At 40.4% G+C, this 19,701-nt stretch overlaps 1 protein-coding gene across 6 annotated transcripts in view; it reads right to left on the reverse strand.

Moving 5' to 3' along the window:
• Positions 1 to 19,701, reverse strand: part of ZFAND3 (zinc finger AN1-type containing 3) — a 327,274-nt gene that overhangs the window by 36,691 nt on the left and 270,882 nt on the right. For 5 of the 6 annotated variants that reach the window (XM_055571516.1, XM_055571521.1, XM_055571520.1 and 2 more), the window contains exon 4: positions 14,591 to 14,656. The exons of the other annotated variant lie outside the window; for it this stretch is intronic. In XM_055571516.1, the coding sequence (XP_055427491.1) occupies positions 14,591 to 14,656 (66 nt within the window). The remainder of the gene's footprint in view (positions 1 to 14,590; positions 14,657 to 19,701) is intronic. 6 annotated transcript variants of the gene reach the window in all.

The raw sequence follows: 19,701 nt of genomic DNA on the forward strand, positions 1-19,701 counted from the left end.
TAGAAACAAAGAAGCAATGCCCAACATACTTTTTTCCCCCCAGGTAAATTTTGGCCTATTTTCAAGATAAAAATCTTAAAGATTGTCTCATGTATTCTTCCTTTATCCCTTGCTGAAGCAACAGAAAAATCAACAATGTGAGTAAAGGGCCCTGTTTCCTTGCTTATATATGTATACATTTTTTATAAGTTTTGAAAGGGTAGTTAGATGTGGGAAATGCATAGCTTGTAACTAATTCCCCTGTCCACTGAGCTAATAGAGATGTGGTTTATTTAAAATTCTGAGTTGTGGTTCTGCTATCTGGGAATGGCTTTCTGAAACTCTGTGGGTGGAGGCTGGTAATGAAACAGAGAATTCAGAACGGCGGGGAGCATAAGGCCAAACAAGCTTTTATAGCAGAGTGTGTGTATGCACTAAAAATAATTATACACATGTAGTGGGAGGCTGGTTAACTGAGCCCACAGAGGCACTTGGCTAGTCAGATAACTAATCACAATATGAAGTCCCCCATGACAAGAATGCTTCCAAGGTTAAACTGTCTGATTTTTAATCATAAAGAAGTAAATTTATTGGCTCAAGTTCTCTCATGTTGGTTGGGATGCAACAGCTAGTCTTTTTATCAAGATTTTATAACCATGAGAAAAGTATCAACCCTCTGTGGCTCCTAAATGGTGATTTGCCTCAGAAAGAAGTTCTCAATTTTAAAAGTTCAGAAAAGAGCTCAGAAAATAAGAGTATTTATTGTTTCTTGCAGAAAGCAAACTTGTCAAATTTCTGTAAGAATTACTTTACACTAATACATATAGTAAAATTTTACTTTTAAAACAAAGCCTAAAAACAAAACAGAACAAAAAAGTCGGATTTCCCCATTCTGATACCCAATTTTCTTAAGAAAGGGTTTTCTCGGCGCCCTGTCATTCACAGCCCCCAACCTATTGAAACAAGGCTGCTAACTGCCCCTGACTCCGCTGACCTGCACTTGTCCCTTTCCAGGTCTGCACTCTCCAGTCTGACTGGCCTCGGATTGTCACTTCCAGTTTCTGAGTCCACCTCTTTGCCCAACAGATGTTGTGAGTTATGTAAGTTCTTTCTCACTTTCCTCTACACTGCCTCAAACTCCTCTTTACCCTTTCATCCGACCATCAGGTACCTCTGCCCACATCTCTTTTACCTATCGAGCATTTACCAGGCACTACATACTTCAGATTATTTCATTTCCCTCATAACAACTCCATGGCTGGGTCTGTTATTTTACAGGAGAGAAAATCAAGGCTCATAGAGAGGCCCAATCATTCTTCCAGTTCTATGGCTGGTAACAGGGGGCAGTGGAACGTGAACCCAGGAAGCCTGCCCACTTTATCGACCTCCAACACCTGTACCTCCCTTCTTTTCAGGATTAGGGGCTTTACCTTGGGTACAATCCTATCCCCTTGATTTCCAAAGAACCACAACGTTCTACTGAGACTACCCTTTCCTTTTGTTCTTCCACCAGTAGTTAAATCAGAAAGCATAATCCTTAGCTTGTCCCAGGTAATTTTAGTTTAAGAGGATTAAACACATTTTCCTCTGATCCCTCCCCCTAGATCCAATTGAAATAAAAACACAAAGATAAGAAGAATGAACCCACTGTCATAAACAGAACTCTGTGTGTTTTAACATAATCATCAAGAGATTTTAAACAAACTTCTACACATCTATGGGGTGGGAGTAGTTTAAGGCTGAAACCTCGTCACTGCAGAGGTGGTAGCCACTGCGTGCAAAGGAAGTCTTAAGAGAAGCAAAATGAGAAGTAGGGTGGAAAGCAGGGGATGCACTGAAAGTGTACTTGTAACACAACTGTACCGACTCTGGGAGCAGCCAGATCACCTGGCAACAATCTAGCTCTAATCCAGAGACCTGAACAGCCTGTCCAGGCAAACCTGTTTTCCATGGTTCCTCACAATCCAGTCCTCCTCCTCTATGAGTCTCTCAGTTTCCTCACAACAAATCCTGCCTATTAACACGTCATCCCCACTCCATTCCACAGAGCCCCAGTAAAAATGCCCATTCAAGAAACAGGCATGGTAGAAACCCTTCCCACTCATCTAGGCCTTGTATCTTAAAAGCTGACAAAAAACTAGGCTTCGTCAGGCAAATGAGAACCTGAAGCATGAAGTAAAAGCCTAAGACAGACAGGAAAATTGGCATCAAGGCGATCAGAGAACTCACAAGCAGAAGAGCATAGCTCTAACCACTAACTATACACTTTATACTATGGTGTCCCCAGACAGAAGAGAATGTTGGGCTGGGGAATATCAGACAGCTCCAGGAAGGACAACGTCAGTCTTTAGATCTTAGGGCCTAGCAAGTATCCAGCATCTTCAACGGGCGAAGGAAAAGGAATGACCACTAGGTACTTACTACAAATTCTAGAACACCAAGGATGAAAAGATGATCCTAAAGAGTTCCAGAGGTGGAAAAATCCTATATATACTACTTAGTATCAGTGTCATCTGCCTTCTCAGCAATAACATGAAATGTTAGAACTCAAGGGAGCAATAATTCTCATCCAAGAATTCTACACCTAGTCAAACTTCCCATCAAGATGGAGGCAAAAAGAGACCTTTTGAGATATGCAAGAATTCCAACACTCTCTTAGGAACTTACTTGGGGGGCTGTATTCCAAAATAAAGGGAAGAAAAGAGAGAAGAGTAAAGGGAAACCGAGGCTTAAAGAACAGCTAGTCTAGCTGAGGTAGAAAGATAGTGGGCTCCAGGAGGGAGGTCTCGGGTGAAAGGTGTAAATACAGGTTGGAAAAGGAGAAAGCAAAGTATAAGCACCAAGAAGAAAAACTGTATCTAAAAAATTACCATCCAAATATAAAGCAAACTAAAATGTAGCATGACTTTTGAGCAACTGATGGAACACAACAAACACGACCACCACCTGATTTGGCTCTGATGTAAGATCAGTCTCCTTAAAGGTCCAGGCACTGTGACATTAGACTCACAGAAAACACAAATCTATTCCTAGCACATAACTTTGCCTCCTGGCAGGGAACAACATTTGCAGAGTCGTAATAATGGAAATGTCGCTTACTGGCTTTCAATTTTTAGAAACACGCTGTGGACATAACATGGAAGGCCTGCTGTGGTCACAGGCTGAGAGTACACAGCTAAAGCTGTGACAGTGTAAGAGTCCATGTGTAGCTGACAGGAGGCGTGATAAGGAAGCACCTCTCGTCAGAGGTACTAATCTCCTCATTAAGAGAGGATGCTAAAAACTAATGGATCAAGAAAGAAAAGGATGAAAACAAATAAGACAAATCCCAAATGCTGGGAGGAAGAATCATTGAGCTAAATCTTTGTGTTTCATACTACCTGACACCTCAGAAAGTAGGGATATAAACATTTTTTTCTTTCTTCTACAGTTAATAAAAAAAGGACTGAAAGCACTAAAATAGAAACTGTCAAGAGAGAGATGCTGCTCTGTCCCTAGATTATCTTTCTCTTATATATTATTCTGGGTTATGATGTGCTACCATGTGTTACTTTTGTAAAAATGAAAACATAATTAAAAAAAAAAAAGAAATGAGAACCACTTAGGCTCTCTTTGCTCTTTTCTTCCGGGTTAATTATAACAGCCAGAGACAGTCTCATTTTGGTGGTGGTGGTAGCGTAGTCACTAAATCATGTCCGTCTCTTTGTGACCCCATGGACTGTAGCCTGCCAGGCTCCTCTGTCCATGAGATTTCCCAGACAAGAATACTAGAGTGAGTTGCCATTTCCTCCTCCAGAGGATCTTCCCGAACCAGGTACTGAACCCTTGTCTCCGATGTCTCCTGCACTGGCATGTGGATTCTTTATTGCTGAGCCACCAGGAAAGCCCACTATAAATTTAAACTATTTAAGGACAGTTTGGATTAGCTACTACTTGGAAATACTATTCTCCCCCTCAGTCCACAGTTCTTTGCTGCTCCTGATAGCTGTATTATTTATTCAGAAAATGATGACCTTCAAGGATGAACTCCCTAGTTCATTTTGTCTCAGCTGTCTATATATTAAAAGAGAAAACTTCTTTATCTAGATCTCTTTTCTTATCTCTAGGAGGGAACTAATGCTTCTGGGTTTCTGCCTCTAAAGAATCCCGCTTGTGTTTCTTTTCTTGAAAGTGAAAAGTCCTCAGTCTTGTCTGACTCTTTGCGACCCCATGAACTGCAGCCCACCAGGCTCCTCTGTCCACGGGATTCTCCAAGCAAGAACACTGGAGTGGGTTGCCATTTCCTTCTCCAATGCATGAAAGTGAAAAGTGAAAGTGAAGTTGCTCAGTCGTGCCCGACTCTTAGCGACTACACGGACTGCAGCCTACCAGGCTCCTCCGTCCCTGGGATTTTCCAGGCAAGAGTACTGGAGTGGGGTGCCATTGCATCCTCCAGGGGATCTTCCCAACCCAGGAATCAAACCTGGGTCTTACACATCGCGGGCAGGTTCTTTACTGTCTGAGCTACCCCTCCTCTAATATTTTCCATTTCTTTCTCTTCCTCATATACTTTTCCTTTGTATCTTAACAAGAGCAAACTGTGTCCCTATCTTAACCGCCTCTGCACGAAGAAATGCTCGATCCCGTGTCTCCCACCAACCACCATTATTTTATTGGTTCAACTATTTATTTTAATGGCTCAACTAACTCCTTAACTGAATGACTTTCTGCTTCTTTTATTTCCGTGTTATCAAAAGTCTCTTTAATGACCTCCCCACCAGGCTCTGGTTTCCTACCATAAGACACTAACTTCTTTCAGGTTTTCCAATGATCTGCTAGCCACAGGCAACAGCTTTTCCTGGTCCTCATACACCCTGGCCCCTCTTCTTGGGCATCTTGCATGATGCTGCATCAAGTTTTCTCCCTTCTTTAGCTTTCCTAACTGCCTGGCTCCTCTTCTCTTTCCCAGCTCCCTAAGTACAACCCTCGGCCCCTCCCTGTTCTTCTGGACACCTTGCCTCACCCACCTGCACACCTTTCATCACTGCCTCAAGATCGATGAGTTCCACACTAGGTCTATATTTAATAACTTCCTACAAGGACTATCTACAATAACCTATATTTTAGCTTATCAAGAACTGAAAATACTTACAACCAGTTTTTCTCTCCCTACCATCAGTGACATTGTTCTTTCTTCAGTTCCCTGAGTATATAACTTTGCATGCTTTCTTCAGCCAACTCTAATCAACCACTGCATCCTGTTTTTGTTATTTTAAAACATTTTTCTCGGCGTTATCTTTATTCCTCCATTCTGCTGGCCACTACCCATATACACAGCACTCTGAATGAATGGTTCTTTGGTTAAGTCAAATATTAATTTGCAAAAGAAAGAAAACTTATCCACACAACTCAGACATTTTGCATACTGAAGGAGACTCTGTAACACTGACATGATCACATATCAGGCTTCTTTAAAATAACTTAAGGCATCAGAGAACTCCATAGAAAAACTACAATTTCTCTAACAGCAGGAAACCTCCTGATAAGTTAGTTCTGAAGGTGCTGCATAAAGAGGTGTATTCACTTAAAGGCACAAGTGACAAACAACTGAACTCCAGAATGCTCAGAAAGTCTCCTTTTCAATGCATTCCTCTGCACTCCACGAAGATTTCTTCTATCTCAAAGGTCTAATCACTGTGGTCGAGTGAAGTTGAGTGATCCAAGTTAAACAGAGTTATATCTCAATTATCCCAAGTATTAAGTGCTTATCCGCTACTCAAAAGCACCAGGTTGTATTTGCAGTTTTCTGTTCACCAGAACACACAGTTCCCATTGCTAGACTTTCTCTCCACATTCCAGTAGCCCTTTAATCACTCGTGCTGACTCTAAGGCACTAAATTCTAAGTATAAAAAAATACATTTGTATTATATTTGTTCTTAATGATTAGCATAATTTATCCTCCCTGTCCTCACTTTTAAAAATAAACATTAGTTACATTTCTTGCTCTCTAAAGCTGGAATAAGTTCTATTTATGTTTCTGTACTTATTCTGTCTCTTCATGGTATAAGCTCCCAGGGGCAAGATGAATGCTTATCACTTCTTTTGCATGTTTCTACAGCACCTACTACAGGACTGTCACAGCGGTCCTTTAATAAAGTATTAGACTGGCTGGCTGACTACAGGGTCTCTGCTTGTCCTATATCCCATGTAAGCAACCACTTCTGAAGGTGTGATCTATAACCACGACAGCAGGCAATACAATAAGATCACGGCTTTAATCGGCCATGATTATGAAATATTTCTGAAACTCCTCATGATGGGGGTGCCTCAGAAGCAGACACAGGTATGAGGAATAAGTGCCAGCCCACCTGCTGGCAGCAGAGGCAATGGGACTGCCTCTTCAGATAGATGAGCAAGCAGGAAAACGGATAACACAACTTGTCTGGGAAGCAAGCAGCACGATGAGGCAGTAAAAACCCATCAGCATACATCATCCTATCAGGGCCTGGTGTCATTCTCAGCCTCTATTAGCCCTCGCTGCATCAGCGCAAGTCCCAGACACTTTATCCTGTTTATAATTGCTGATGAGCAGTAATAAGGGCTCCATGCCTCAGCTCTGTCCGTTCCACTTCGGCACCCACCTATTAGGTAATAACTTTTATTTACAGCCTTGCTTGATGCGCTGTTCTATTAGCACAGGCAGGAACTGAGGAGGGCAAAAAAAAAAAAAAAAAAAAAAAGTCTCCTTAATGGGCAGCATCAGTGTGAGGCTCAGATGATTTATAGTGCAGCTTTGCGGTGGTTCTTGCCTGCTCCTGGGAAGACGCTTCAGGAAAGCTGCGTTCCCAACACACTGTCCTCTAGCAGGCACACACGTGCTATGGAGCAGAATCTACTCGGCCGCAAGTCCAGTTTCAGAGGAGGAGAGGGGTGTTAAATTCCCTTGGTATCCTTTATAAATAGTGTTGACTCAGGCATTTTGCCCCAGTGGAGCAATAGAACAGCTAATTAATGGAAGTTTAGGGCTTTTCTCCTTGGTAAGAGTGCAAGCTGTGATAAAATAAATGACCATAATGGCAAAAAAAAAAAAAACACAAAAAAACAAAAAACAGCTGTAACTGCATTCATGGATCCAAGCAACCTGAATTCACACAAAGCATGTGGACCACAAGCAGCTGACACCAAAGCCTAGGACAGACACACACGCACACACGCACACACAAAATAGCAATAAACCTCATCACATTTCCTTTTTCTCTTTATACTGGAGTGCATTTTTATCCTTCAAGTGCAAAAAATTCCTCTTGACAAGATTGGCACCCTGGCTTGATATTCATTTATATCAGCCTTTTCTCAGAGGGGGAGCCAGTGCTTCTTGCAAGTAAAACCTAAACAAGGCCTCTGAAACAAGCCTCTGATTTCAAGTTCACCAAACTTAAACACACTTGTCCAGCTGGTCTGTAACACAAACACAGCAACTGGCAGCAATGGAGCCTAACTCTCATTCGGGGCACAAGTGAAAACCAGCAAGCTTCCCTTAAACTTTTCTGAACTCTATACATTGTGTGAGGTGCTTTTAAACTCACCTGAGTTTATTTACATACTGAGTATCCAAACATCTCATTATAATGAGCCTTGCTACCTGAATTCTGTTCTTTAATATGTGCAACAAATCAAGCAGATTAAATTTTACCCCCAACTCCCCCAAAAAATCCCCAGAAGAAAAAGCATTTAGCAGACATTTCCCTTTCCAGTTATCCACTCAATGGCCAAAACCACTGTCAGTAAACAGTCACGTGGACACCATAATAACCTGTGGCTTTTTTCCTATGATAAAACATAGCAAGACGGTACCTTTCAGATTAGAGAAATTTTTGCAATCTTGCCAAATATTTGGTATTCATTTTGTCCCCCACCCCAGGAGTCAAATGAATTCCTTCAGGACTCGAGATGATGCATGCACAAGGTAAAACATTTTTTTTAATACTTTTTCCCTTGCCATGACAGATTTACTGTTTTGATCTTTCTTCAATGGTTACATTAAATGCTAATAAAAAATGAAAGGTTTATATCTTCCCTAATATTCTCCTGATGGGAACTTGCATATTACATAAGTAGGTCAAATTTCTAATTTTCCATCTCAAATGCTGATACTGCAGACCTGAGGGGAAAAGCTATACCTGAAGGACCAAAAAAAGAAAGAAAGAATGCAAAAAGAACTGAACTACACAGTTGAACTCACACTCAAAAGCTACCTTCCCCCCTTTAAAGCTTCGAGAAGACCTTCCAAGAAGAGTTACCTACAGTGTGTGACATTGACCTATACAGTTTGTAGTCACTGGCTCAACTCTCTGGGATTAAATGCGCTGGCTGAACTGTTCCCATGAATATTGACTCTACTAGGAGATAAAGCGCACAACCATAGGTATTTCTAAGATTTATAGGGCTGCCTCTGATTTAACACTACCACCCTTTAGCTTCTGGACCAATCTGAAAGATCTCACATAAACCTCTTGGTAATATAAGGACAATCAAACATTTCCCTTTAACTGGCATCTGAACACTGAAGTGGAAAGTGCTGAGCACATCAATCTTAATACCCAGGTGAAAAGGAGTTTCTACTCTTGTCTTTGTAAGAACAAAAAATAATATCACGAGCAGCATGCCTGAGAGAAGTGAGTCAAGAAAAGGTTTTTGTGGAAAAAAAGAAACAATGAACAATACTATGCTATCTAGTTCACATCACTGTTCATCACACCGAAGGAGATGACCCAAAAGCATAAACATGCTTGAAAAGAAAGGAGAAGAAGAGAGAAGAGAAGAGATGAGATCAGGCGAGGGACAGACCATTAAGATGAATTAGCATGCCTCTTACAGAGTGGAAAGATGATACTTTCTGGAAACAACTTCCCTTGATGTTTAACGGGACAGTTTCTAGTTCCATCTGCTTTCATCTCAGGCAATAATACAGCTCCCTTATGGTCCCACAAATGGTTATTTTACTTGCTATTCTACTAATTATAATCACATTTTTAATATACACACAGCATTTTAAAATTAAACCATCATTTTTTAAGTCTATCAGAAAGAATATTATTTACTCAATATACTCGCTGGAAGAAGAGAAAAATGAATATAGATACAGTGGAGCAAAAGTCTGTTGACAGTACCACCTAGTCTGTAAACTTGTCTATTAACTTGTTTCTAATTTTAACTTCAGACATAAAAAGAAATGAAATGAAAATGAAAAAAGTCACATAAGAGTGGTAAACTAGGGAAGAAGCCATTTCCCCTTTCTTATGTGCTACAAAGTCAACCTTGACAAACTCAATCGAGAGCCTAGAGGTAGAGCTGGTTAGTGCCGCACCTGGAAGGAGCAGAAGTTCTTGGGTAGGTCACAGGTATGGATCCTGCTGAGGAGAGATGAAATTCTCTCAGGTAATTTAAGACAAGGCGTGGTTCCAGCTGCCTATTACAGCTTACACTTTAAGGTTAATCAACAGTGAGCACCGACAAATAAAATATAAAATAACATTTCTTTTGCTATAACTCTGCAAATTAAGTCTTAGTTAAAAAAAAAAAAGTTACACATCTTTAAACAAGAGATCGTAAGAAAAGGCAACAAACCTCCCTCCTTCCCCACATGTATGCATGCTCAGTGGCTCAGCTGTGTCTGACTCTCTGTGACCTCATGGACTATAGCCTGCCAGGCTCCTCTGTCCATGGAATTTTCCCAGCAAGAATACTGGAGTGGGTTGCCATTTCCTCTTCCTCTTCCCAACCCAGGGATAAAACCCATGTCTCCTGCGCTGGCAGGTGGATTCTTTACTACTGAGCCACCTGGGAAGCCCTCCTTCCGCACAAGACACTTTAAACATAAAAATATGACCTCATGAAGATACTCACCTAAATATCCAAATACAGTCCCCAAAAAGTTGACTCAAGGAGATGACTATAGCTCAGATCACAAGTTTTGATTTAAGGTATAACGAGAGAAAAGACGAGGACAAAGGGACTCTTCAGGTTGTGTGTTGCTAAGAAAAGCACACTCTCCTTCACAGTATACTTGTTCTTGGCAGGAATGGTGTGAGAATTAACAAGGGAACATGTGCAAAACATTCTGAGCTCTTAAAAGAAATGTTAGCTCTCTCTAGTAATCTGAAGGTGTGATCTACTTTAACTCTCACATTCTAACCAAAAGCAACCTGGGACTTGGCAGCACTTTTCAACTTTGCTGACTGCAGACATCCCAGAGTGCTTACAAAGTCGCACACACCTTCATTAATTTTTCTCTCTTAAATACCAAAACCATCGTAGTGCCACTACTCTTTTCCACTTAAAGATTACTGAGTTTTAACTGTCACTCATGGTATGTGACTAAAAGCCAACATCTAAAGAAAACCCCTTCCCATCAAGTTCACAAACACGAACTGAACTTTCACTTGCTACAACTGCTGCCTTTTGCAATCTGCTTCTCAGGCTCACAGTTACCAGAGAACAATTTAAGGGTCCCCTAACCTCTCTCACTTGATGGCTATAAACCCACCACTCTGCACTGCCATCCACCCCTCTAAATTGCAACACCCTCTGATCAAACAGTAGTCACCTGAGATACACTTATCAACCACTCACACTACATTCGGGCCTTGACTTAATAATGAGTGTAATGCTAATCTTTAGACTTAATTTTTGAAGTAAGAAAAAGAAAATGATGTGTGTACTGAAGAAGTCACAAACCTTTTTAAAGTGCACTTTACCATCTAAGATAGGGGTTTCCCCAGTGACTCAGTGGTAAAGAATCCTCCTGCAATGCAGGAGACGCAAGAGATGCAGGTTTGATCCCTGGGTTGGGAAGATCCCCTGGAGAAGGCAATGGCAACCCACTCCAGTGGGTTCTTGCCTGGAGAATCCCATGGACAGAGGAGCCTGGTGGGCTGGTGGGCTACAGTCCATAAGGTTGCAAAGAGTCAGACACGACTGAAGTGACTGAGCACACATGCACACCATCTAAGATACTTGGCCATGTATCTTTAATATATTTGTATGTGGGCTTCGCAGGTGGGACTAGTAGTAAAGAACCCCTCTGCCAACACAGGAGACATAAGAAACGTGGGTTCGATCCCTGTGTCGGGAAGATCCCCTGGAGGAGGGCATGGCAACCCACTCCAGCATTCAGAGCCTGGAGCATCCCATGGACAGAGGAGCCTGATGGGCTACAGTCCATAGGGTCACCAAGAGTTAGACACGACTGAAGCAACTTAGCACACACATTTGTATGCATATTTGTTGGTTTTAAACTGTACATATGGGCTAATATATAATTATTAAACTAATCTGCAAAACAGAAATTTTAAAAGGCTGAGATAAAGAGATTTTATGATTTTCTACCCACACCCCACATACTGTACCTTATTTGTCCTTCTTCAGAGACCACTGACTTAAAGAACTTTATTCTAGGGGACTTCTCCAGTAATCCAGTAGTTAAGAATCCATGAATCTACCATGCAATGCAGGAGATGCAGGTTCCATCCCTGGTTGGGGAACTAAAATCCCAAATGCCACAGGGCAACTGAGCCTGCAACACCTCAAAGAACTTACATATATAAATTCTATATATTGAATATATATATTCTGTATATTCAATATATATATATAGAATATATATATATTCAAAAAGAACTTTATAGCCAAGGATCCTTTTTCTAGCACACATCATTATTAAGGAGGCTGCTTTAGCGCAAACTTATATGGATAGCCTGGCTAGGAGGGGATCAGTAACATCTAATTCAGAGGGTTTACTCTATGGCTCCTAAGAAATGACACCACAATAATTATTTACTATCATCTGTGCCTGAAGCCCTGTGCTCAAGGGAGCTGCAGTCACTTGTGCTGGAAGCACCAGAGCAAGTGTTAGAGGCATGGGTCCTATTCTTGAAGAATCCAGCCATTAAGAATATAAGAACATTCCAGCAATGTAACAGTAATAAGTATTTTATTTATAAGAAAATGCTCAGAATCACCACTATGGTCAACCCGCTGATTCCAGGATAGACAAAAAGATGGAGACAAAGACAACTGGCCTGTGGTTCTCAAAGCAAATCATTTAATTTACTTCTGAAAATCAGAAAGCTCTGTCCTCTAGAGTCAGGGCCATTATTTCAGGCTGAGACAGCAGGCCAGCTTGAGGAGCCTGAGGGGGCACAGACCAGCTACTTGAGAAGAACTACAGCAAGATGAACTTGATGACCGTTAATGTCTTCAGTCAGAAATCTCAACTTTCCTTCCGGCTTTTTAGGAGATGACCTCCACATTGCATTAATTTCCTTCCAAGCCAGAAATTCTCCATCTTTTTCTAGTTAACAGGGATGTGTTTACCTAAAGGAAGACTCTGGAAATGCACGATTGAGAGCTCAGTGTCTCACCATTTCATGTAAGGAGATCTAAAAACATTACCTTCAGTTCCTACTGCAATACTGACAGGCAATAAGGAATGTGATCAGTGTAAAATCAATTAATGATACTAGGTATGGCAATGCATTCTGGTATTGATACTTCTAACTCCTTTCTGCCTAAAACACCTATTGATTGCTATCAACACTATACACATAATCTTTAATGGTTAAGACTAAAATACAAGAGCAGCCACCATTACTGAAGATCTACTATGAGAGCTTTATGTGTATCATTTCTTTTCTTTCTTCAACTTATGAGACTTATCACCTCATTCTACAAATGATAAACAAATTTTGAGAGGTTACTGAAAATCGCTTTTTGAGAGAGCCAGGCCAGGATTTGCAACAAGATCTGCTCTAGAATTCTGTTTTAAAAACTATGTCACTACATGTTATAAGTTCCAAATCTATGTTTCTCTTTCTTCACATTTCATTCAATGATATGTTCTGTACTGTCTGGTTAAGAGCGTAATTACAATAAAATATGATAAGCAATAATATTTTTGTATTGAAAAGCAGGCTTCAGGATCTAAAGGATGTAGTTAAGTCCTAACTCTATTACTTACCAGCAATATTACCCCAGGAAATATATTTAAATTTCTGAGTGCCTGTCTTTGTTAACTGTAAAAGAGGAATAACTATCATGTAGAATTGTTATGAAGATTAAATATGCATGCATGTAAAGAATATTGAATGGTGCCTGGTAATGCATGCACTAAATGGTATTATTTTTAGATACACAAAATAGGATGACAACAGAAAGGATGAAACAGATCTGCCAAGATGAAGGACATGAGTCCACGACCTTCAGGAAGGGCTCCTAGTAGTTTCAGTGTCTACGCTGAGCACGCAGTCCCTTTCCTAAACCCTCAGGAAGACCCAACAGGCTCGAGACTCATTCCTGGATGTGACCTGAACACCTTGGTAGTGTGAACAGTAAGCCCTGGCCTGAGGACAAGACTAGAAGGAAAAAACAAAGACCAGAGTAACTGTGTGTGTGAAATACTGGACCTGAAATCAAAGGGCTCTGCGCGTTTTTCAGGTTTCTGGCTGGGGTCAAGATGGTGCTCAATTGCCCACTGGTCAAGGCAGGACAGTCGCTCTCACCCCAGGGCAGTTCTATTCTGTCTCAATCAGGAATACCCAGCGGAGCTTGGGGACTGGACACAGGAGGGATGGAGCAGGTCAGGACTATCTCACATAGCCCTGCCGCAAACTGGTCATTGGGAACAAGAGAATAAAATTAAGTTCTTCAGCGTGCAATGCCTAGACTGAACGCCTCTGAAACCAAGCACAGACAGGCCTGCCTGAGGTTTTAACCTCAAAACCATGAGCATTTAAAGGGGCTGGGGTTTCAGGGTAAATCTGTACACAGAGATGGTTTGTGCTATTTCCACCAGGGAGTTAAAAGGATTTTTAAAGTTATGAAAAATACTCTGACTTCGACCTTTAGAAAAACAATATGCTTATTTTGACTCTTTCAAATATAACCCTTAAGATACTTTAAATAGCAAGCAGCATTACTTAAAAAGGCGAATACTGTTGAAAATAAATTAAGCTACAGGGTAAGGGAGCAACAGGCCTTTAGAGCCCTCTTTAGAGAGCTACAAGATTCATGACTTCATGCTTAATAAAAATGTCACAGATGCACAAAGATCTCTGGGATATTCCATGTATCTGAAAAGAATGATTTCAGTACACACCGTGGCTTTAACATGAATGAAAGGAAATAATTTTCTAAAACTAGTAGGATACTATACTAGTCAAAGCTGATTACCTGTACTTCATTTACCTTTAGTCACATTATTTAAGTAATGTTTTTTTTTTAGTGGGCCCACGACTTACACGAATTAGCCACAAGCTATACTAGGCATTGATTTGCATTTTCTGCATGCTTTAGACCTTAATAACATCCTTCAGACGTTAGGAAGTAGATACATTTTGATGTCCACCTTCTTGGTTCTAGCTGCCAGCATTAACTCAGCCAATTTGACCTCCAAGAGCACTACTCTGACCTCGGCTCACACTCCACTCCCAATTCTAAGCACATAATACATCACTTCACAAATGATGGAAGAAATCAGACAGCACCCTGGCAAGGACACCACATTAAAACCAGCAGCTAATGCCTGTGAATAATTCCAGTAAGAATGAATCCAGGTAAGAATGATGTACGTACCTGTACCACAGGATCTTTTGGTTGGTGTGATTAACGAGACATGAGCTGTATCTGTGCATGGCCCACCTAGAAACAGAAAGGCAGGCACAAACGTCAGTTCATATCCTCTGCATACCCAGAGCAGCTGTCCTGGATAAAGAGAAACCTAAAACGGAAGGGATCAGCCTGTAAGCATGCATAAAGAGGAGCAGTAGGAAAAGATGAAGATGGTGATGGTGGTGGTGGGTTAATTTTTAATTCAGCAATTCAGTCTAACGGCCCATATTCTTTCTATATTGTAACATCATTTTCATTAAAAAAAAAAAAAAAAAAAGAAACTGAATCTCACATAACATTAAGATATTAAAGAACAAAATTTTAACTAGAATTTTCATCTGGGTAAGAGTAAATTACCCGTAAGTTTGGGGAGATGAACTTTCCACACAGCAATAAGCAGGAGTCTCCTTCTTAGGTTTATCTCAGTGGTCACCCCACCTTTGAATTTACTGCAAAACTGGCCTTATTTAAAATAGGCGGGGAACCTCCCTAAAGAACAAACTACTTATCAGAAAAGCTAAGGATCATTTTAATATTTAAAGACAGCACTGCTAACCAAGAAATAATATCTAGTTTAATTATAAAAATATGACACAAAGAGGGCCTTCATGGAATTTTCGTGGCCCAGGGAGCTGATGGATAGGTATAATTCAAGAGTATGAGAAACACAATCAGTCAGTGGGTGAAGACTTGAAACGCAATCATTTCATTCTACAGAATCAGGACCACAAACAAATTCTTAAGCTGATATTGATATATACTCCAACACCCTACCTTCTGAAACAGGAAGTTGCCTTATAAACTTGAAGACCAGAAGTTTTTGACACGCACTGGGTGGGCCAATAGTGGTGATCATTAAGGAATGGGACACACAAGCAAATGTTACATAGATATTTTGAAAAGTCTCTCCAGGTGACTAGAATGAAGGAAAACATGATTATTTAGCATAACTGTTTATCACCTATGGGGCTTCCCTGCTGGCACAGTGGTAAAGAATTCAACTGCCAATGCAGGAGATGTGAGTTCAATCCCTGGGTCAGGAAGATCTCCTGGAGGAGGAAATGGCAACCCATTGCAGTATTCTTGCCTGGAAAATTCCATGGACAGAGGAGCCTGGCAGGCTACAGTTCTTGGGGTCGCAAACAATCGGACATGACTTAGTGACTAAACAACAACAATATGTCATCTATGACCAGACTTCCTATCACTGAAGTTACTCATCAAAAAAGGAGGAAATGAAAGAGCTCAGACTTTGTGCCACCAAGATCCATGGATTTAGGACCCTAGATATCCCACCAAAAAAGTTCAACATTGCTCTACTCTTTCCTATACCAAGGCCTAAAACGGCAGCAAACTGCAGTGGGTGTAAGGAGATGCAGAGAGAAAACAGTAAAAGGCGGGAAAATCAAGCAAGCATGATGTTAAGGTCAAAGAGCACCTAGCAAATATCTTGATGTGTCACCACAGGTTAGTCTCATGCTTGAGGGCTTATAATCTTATTAGAAAGACAAAATTTGTGTACTTATACAAAGAATAATACATGACAGCAATAAAGAGCTAGATGCAAAATGATCAAGTGCCAAACAATATGGAACAAGTAATAAATGCTAAATGTAATCAGGAAGAAGGATTATTCATCATTGGCCAGCATTACCTGGAAATACTTCTCAAGAATTTGAAAATGAGGCAAGAATAAATTAAAAGTTACAAAGACCAAAAGAAGAGGGCAAGAAAAACTGACAAGTTTTCTACAAATGTCACATTCAGCAGAGAAAGCTTAACATACTAAAATCCCAGAGGTCCAAATGAGCACTGCTGCTGCTAAGTCACTTCAGTCGTGTCCGATTCTGTGCAACCCCATAGACGGCAGCCCACTAGGCTCCACCATCCCTGGGATTCTCCAGGCAAGAACACTGGAGTGGGTTGCCATTTCCTTCTCCAATGCATGAAAGTGAAAAGTGAAAGTGAAGTCACTCAGTTGTCTCAGACTCTTGGCGACCGACCCCATGGACTGCAGCCTACCAGGCTCCTCCATCCATCGGATTTTCCAGGCAAGAGTGCTGGAGTGGGGTGCCACTAGTGATACGAGAATAAGCAACATGGAGAGACACTGATTGCAAGGAAAACTAACACAGACCCCATATCCTCAAAACCCGTTGGGCACTAGCTCTGTAGCTCCATAAAATGTTATAGCTTCTGTTCCCAGGTGTGATTTTTTTCGGCTTTTGTTTTTGTTCTTTTGTTAAATGAATAATTCTTATTTCAGGGGAAAAAAGCAGTTAAGTCCTACAACTACTCTTTTTTTTTTGGTCAGCTGTTTTTTAAAATAAATTTATTTTAATTGGAGGCTAATTACTTTACAATATTGTAGTGGTTTTGCCATACACTGACATGAATCCGCCACGGGTGTACACGTGTTCCCCATCCTGAAGCCCCCTCCCACCTCCCTCCCCATCCCAATCTCTGGGTCATCCCAGTGCACCAGCCCCGAGCACCCTGTCTCATGCATCAAACCTGGACTGGCAGTCCATTTCACATATGGTATCATACATGTTTCAATGCCATTCTCCCAAATCATCCCACCCTTGCTCTCTCCCACGGAGTCCAAAAAACTGTTCTATACATCTGTGTCTCTTTTGCTATCTCGCATATAGGATTATCATTACCATCTTTCTAAATTCCATATATATGTGTTAGTATACTGCATTGGTATTTTCCTTTCTGGCTTACTTCACTCTGTATAATAGGCTCCGGTTTCATCCACCTCATTAGAACTGATTCAAATGTATTCTTTTTAATAGCTGAGTAATATTCCATTGTGTATATATACCACAGCTTTCTTATCCACTCGTCTGCTGATGGACATCTAGGTTGCTTCCACGTCCTGGCTATTATAAACAGTGCTGCGATGAACATTGGGGTACACGTGTCTCTTTCAATTCTGGTTTCCTCAGTGTGTATGCACAGCAATGGCAGTTCTATTTCCAGTTTTTTAAGGAATCTCCACACTGTTCTCCACAGTGGCTGTACTAGTTTGCATTCGCACCAAGAGTGTAAGAGGCTTAGATTTTCTCCACACCCTCTCCAGCATTTATTGTTTGTGGACTTTTGGATAGCAGCCATTCTGACTGGCGTGAAATGGTACCTCATTGTGGTTTTGATTTGCATTTCTCTGATAATGACTGATGTTGAGCATCTTTTCATGTGTTTGTTAGCTATCTGTATGTCTTCTTTGGAGAAATGTCTGTTTAGTTCTTTAGCCCATTTTTTGATTGGGTCTTTTATTTTTCTGGAATTGAACTGCAGGAGTTGCTTGTATAATTTTTAGATTAAATGTCAGTTGCTTCGTTTGCCGTTATTTTCTCCCATTCTGAAGGCTGTCTTTTCACCTTGCTTATAGTTTCCTTCATTGTGCAAAATCTTTAAAGTTTAATTAGGTCCTATTTGTTTATTTTTGCTTTTATTTATTTGACCCACTCTGGGAGGTGGGTCATAGAGGATCCTGCTGTGATTTATGTCAGATTTATTTATGTTTTGCCTATGTTTTCCTCTAGGAGTTTTATAGTTTCTGGTCTTACATTTAGATCTTTAATCCATTTTGAGTTTATTTTTGTGTATGGTGTTAGAAAGTATTCTAGTTTCATTCTTTTACAAGTGGTTGACCAGTTTTTCCAGCACCACTTGTTAAAGAGATTGTCTTTTCTCCATTTGATACTCTTGCCTCCTTCGTCAAAGATAAGGTGTCCATAGGTGCATGGATTTATCTCTGGGCTTTCTATTTTGTTCCATTGACCCATATTTCTGTCTTTGTGCCAGTACCATACTGTCGTGATGACTGTAGCTTTGTAGTATAGCCTGAAGTCAGACAGGTTGATTCCTCCAGTTCCATTCTTCTTTCTCAAGATCGCTTTGGCAATTTGAGGTTTTTTGTATTTCCATACAAATTGTGAAATTATTTGGTCTAGTTCTGTGAAAAATACCATTGGTAGCTTGATAGGGATTGCACTGAATCTATAGATTGCTTTGGGTAGTATACTCATTTTCACTATATTGATTCTTCCAGTCCATGAACATAGTATATTTCTCCATCTATTTGTGTCCTCTTTGATTTCTTTCATCAGTGTTTTATTGTTTTATATATATAGGTCTTTTGTTTATTTAGGTAGATATATTCCTAAGTATTTTATTCTTGCCGTTGCAATGGTGAATGGAATTGTTTCCTTAATTTCTCTGTTTTCTCATTGTTAGTGTATAGGAATGAAAGGGATTTCTGTGTGTTGATTTTATATCCTGCAACTTTACTATATTCATTGATTAGCTCTAGTAATTTTCTGGTGGAGTCTTCAGGGTTTTCTATGTAGAGGATAATGTCATCTGCAAACAGTGAGCATTTTACTTCTTCTTTTCCAATCTGGATTCCTTTTATTTCTTTTTCTGCTCTGATTGCTGTGGCCAAAACTTCCAAAACTATGTTGAATAACAGTGGTGAGAGTGGGCACTCTTGTCTTCTTCCTGACTTTAGGGGAAATGCTTTCAAATTTTCACCATTGAGGATAATGTTTGCTGTGGGTTTGTCATATATAGCTTTTATTATGTTGAGGTATGTTCCTTCTATTCCTGCTTTCTGGAGGGTTTTTATCATAAATGGATGTTGAATTCTGTCAAAGGCTTTCTCTATATCTATTGAGATAATCATATAGTTTTATCTTTCAATTTGTTAATGTGGTATATTACATTGACTGATTTGCAGATATTGAAGAATCGTTGCATCCCTGGGATAAAGCCCACTTGGTCATGATGTATGATCTTTTTAATATGTTGTTGGATTCTGTCTGCTAGAAGTTTGTTAAGGATTTTTGCATCTATGTTCATCAGTGATGCTGGCCTGTAGTTTTCTTTTTTTGTGGGATCTTTGTCAGGTTTTGGTATTAGGGTGATGGTGGCCTCACAGAATGAGTTTGGAAGTTTACCTTCCTCTGCAATTTCTGGAAGAGTCTGAGTAGGATAGGTGTTAACTCTTCTCTAAATTTTTGGTAGAATTCAGCTGTGAAGCCGTCTGGTCCTGGGCTTTTGTT

This window comes from Bubalus kerabau, chromosome 3, assembly GCF_029407905.1.
Source record: "Bubalus kerabau isolate K-KA32 ecotype Philippines breed swamp buffalo chromosome 3, PCC_UOA_SB_1v2, whole genome shotgun sequence".
NCBI classification, from domain to species: Eukaryota; Metazoa; Chordata; class Mammalia; order Artiodactyla; family Bovidae; genus Bubalus; species Bubalus kerabau.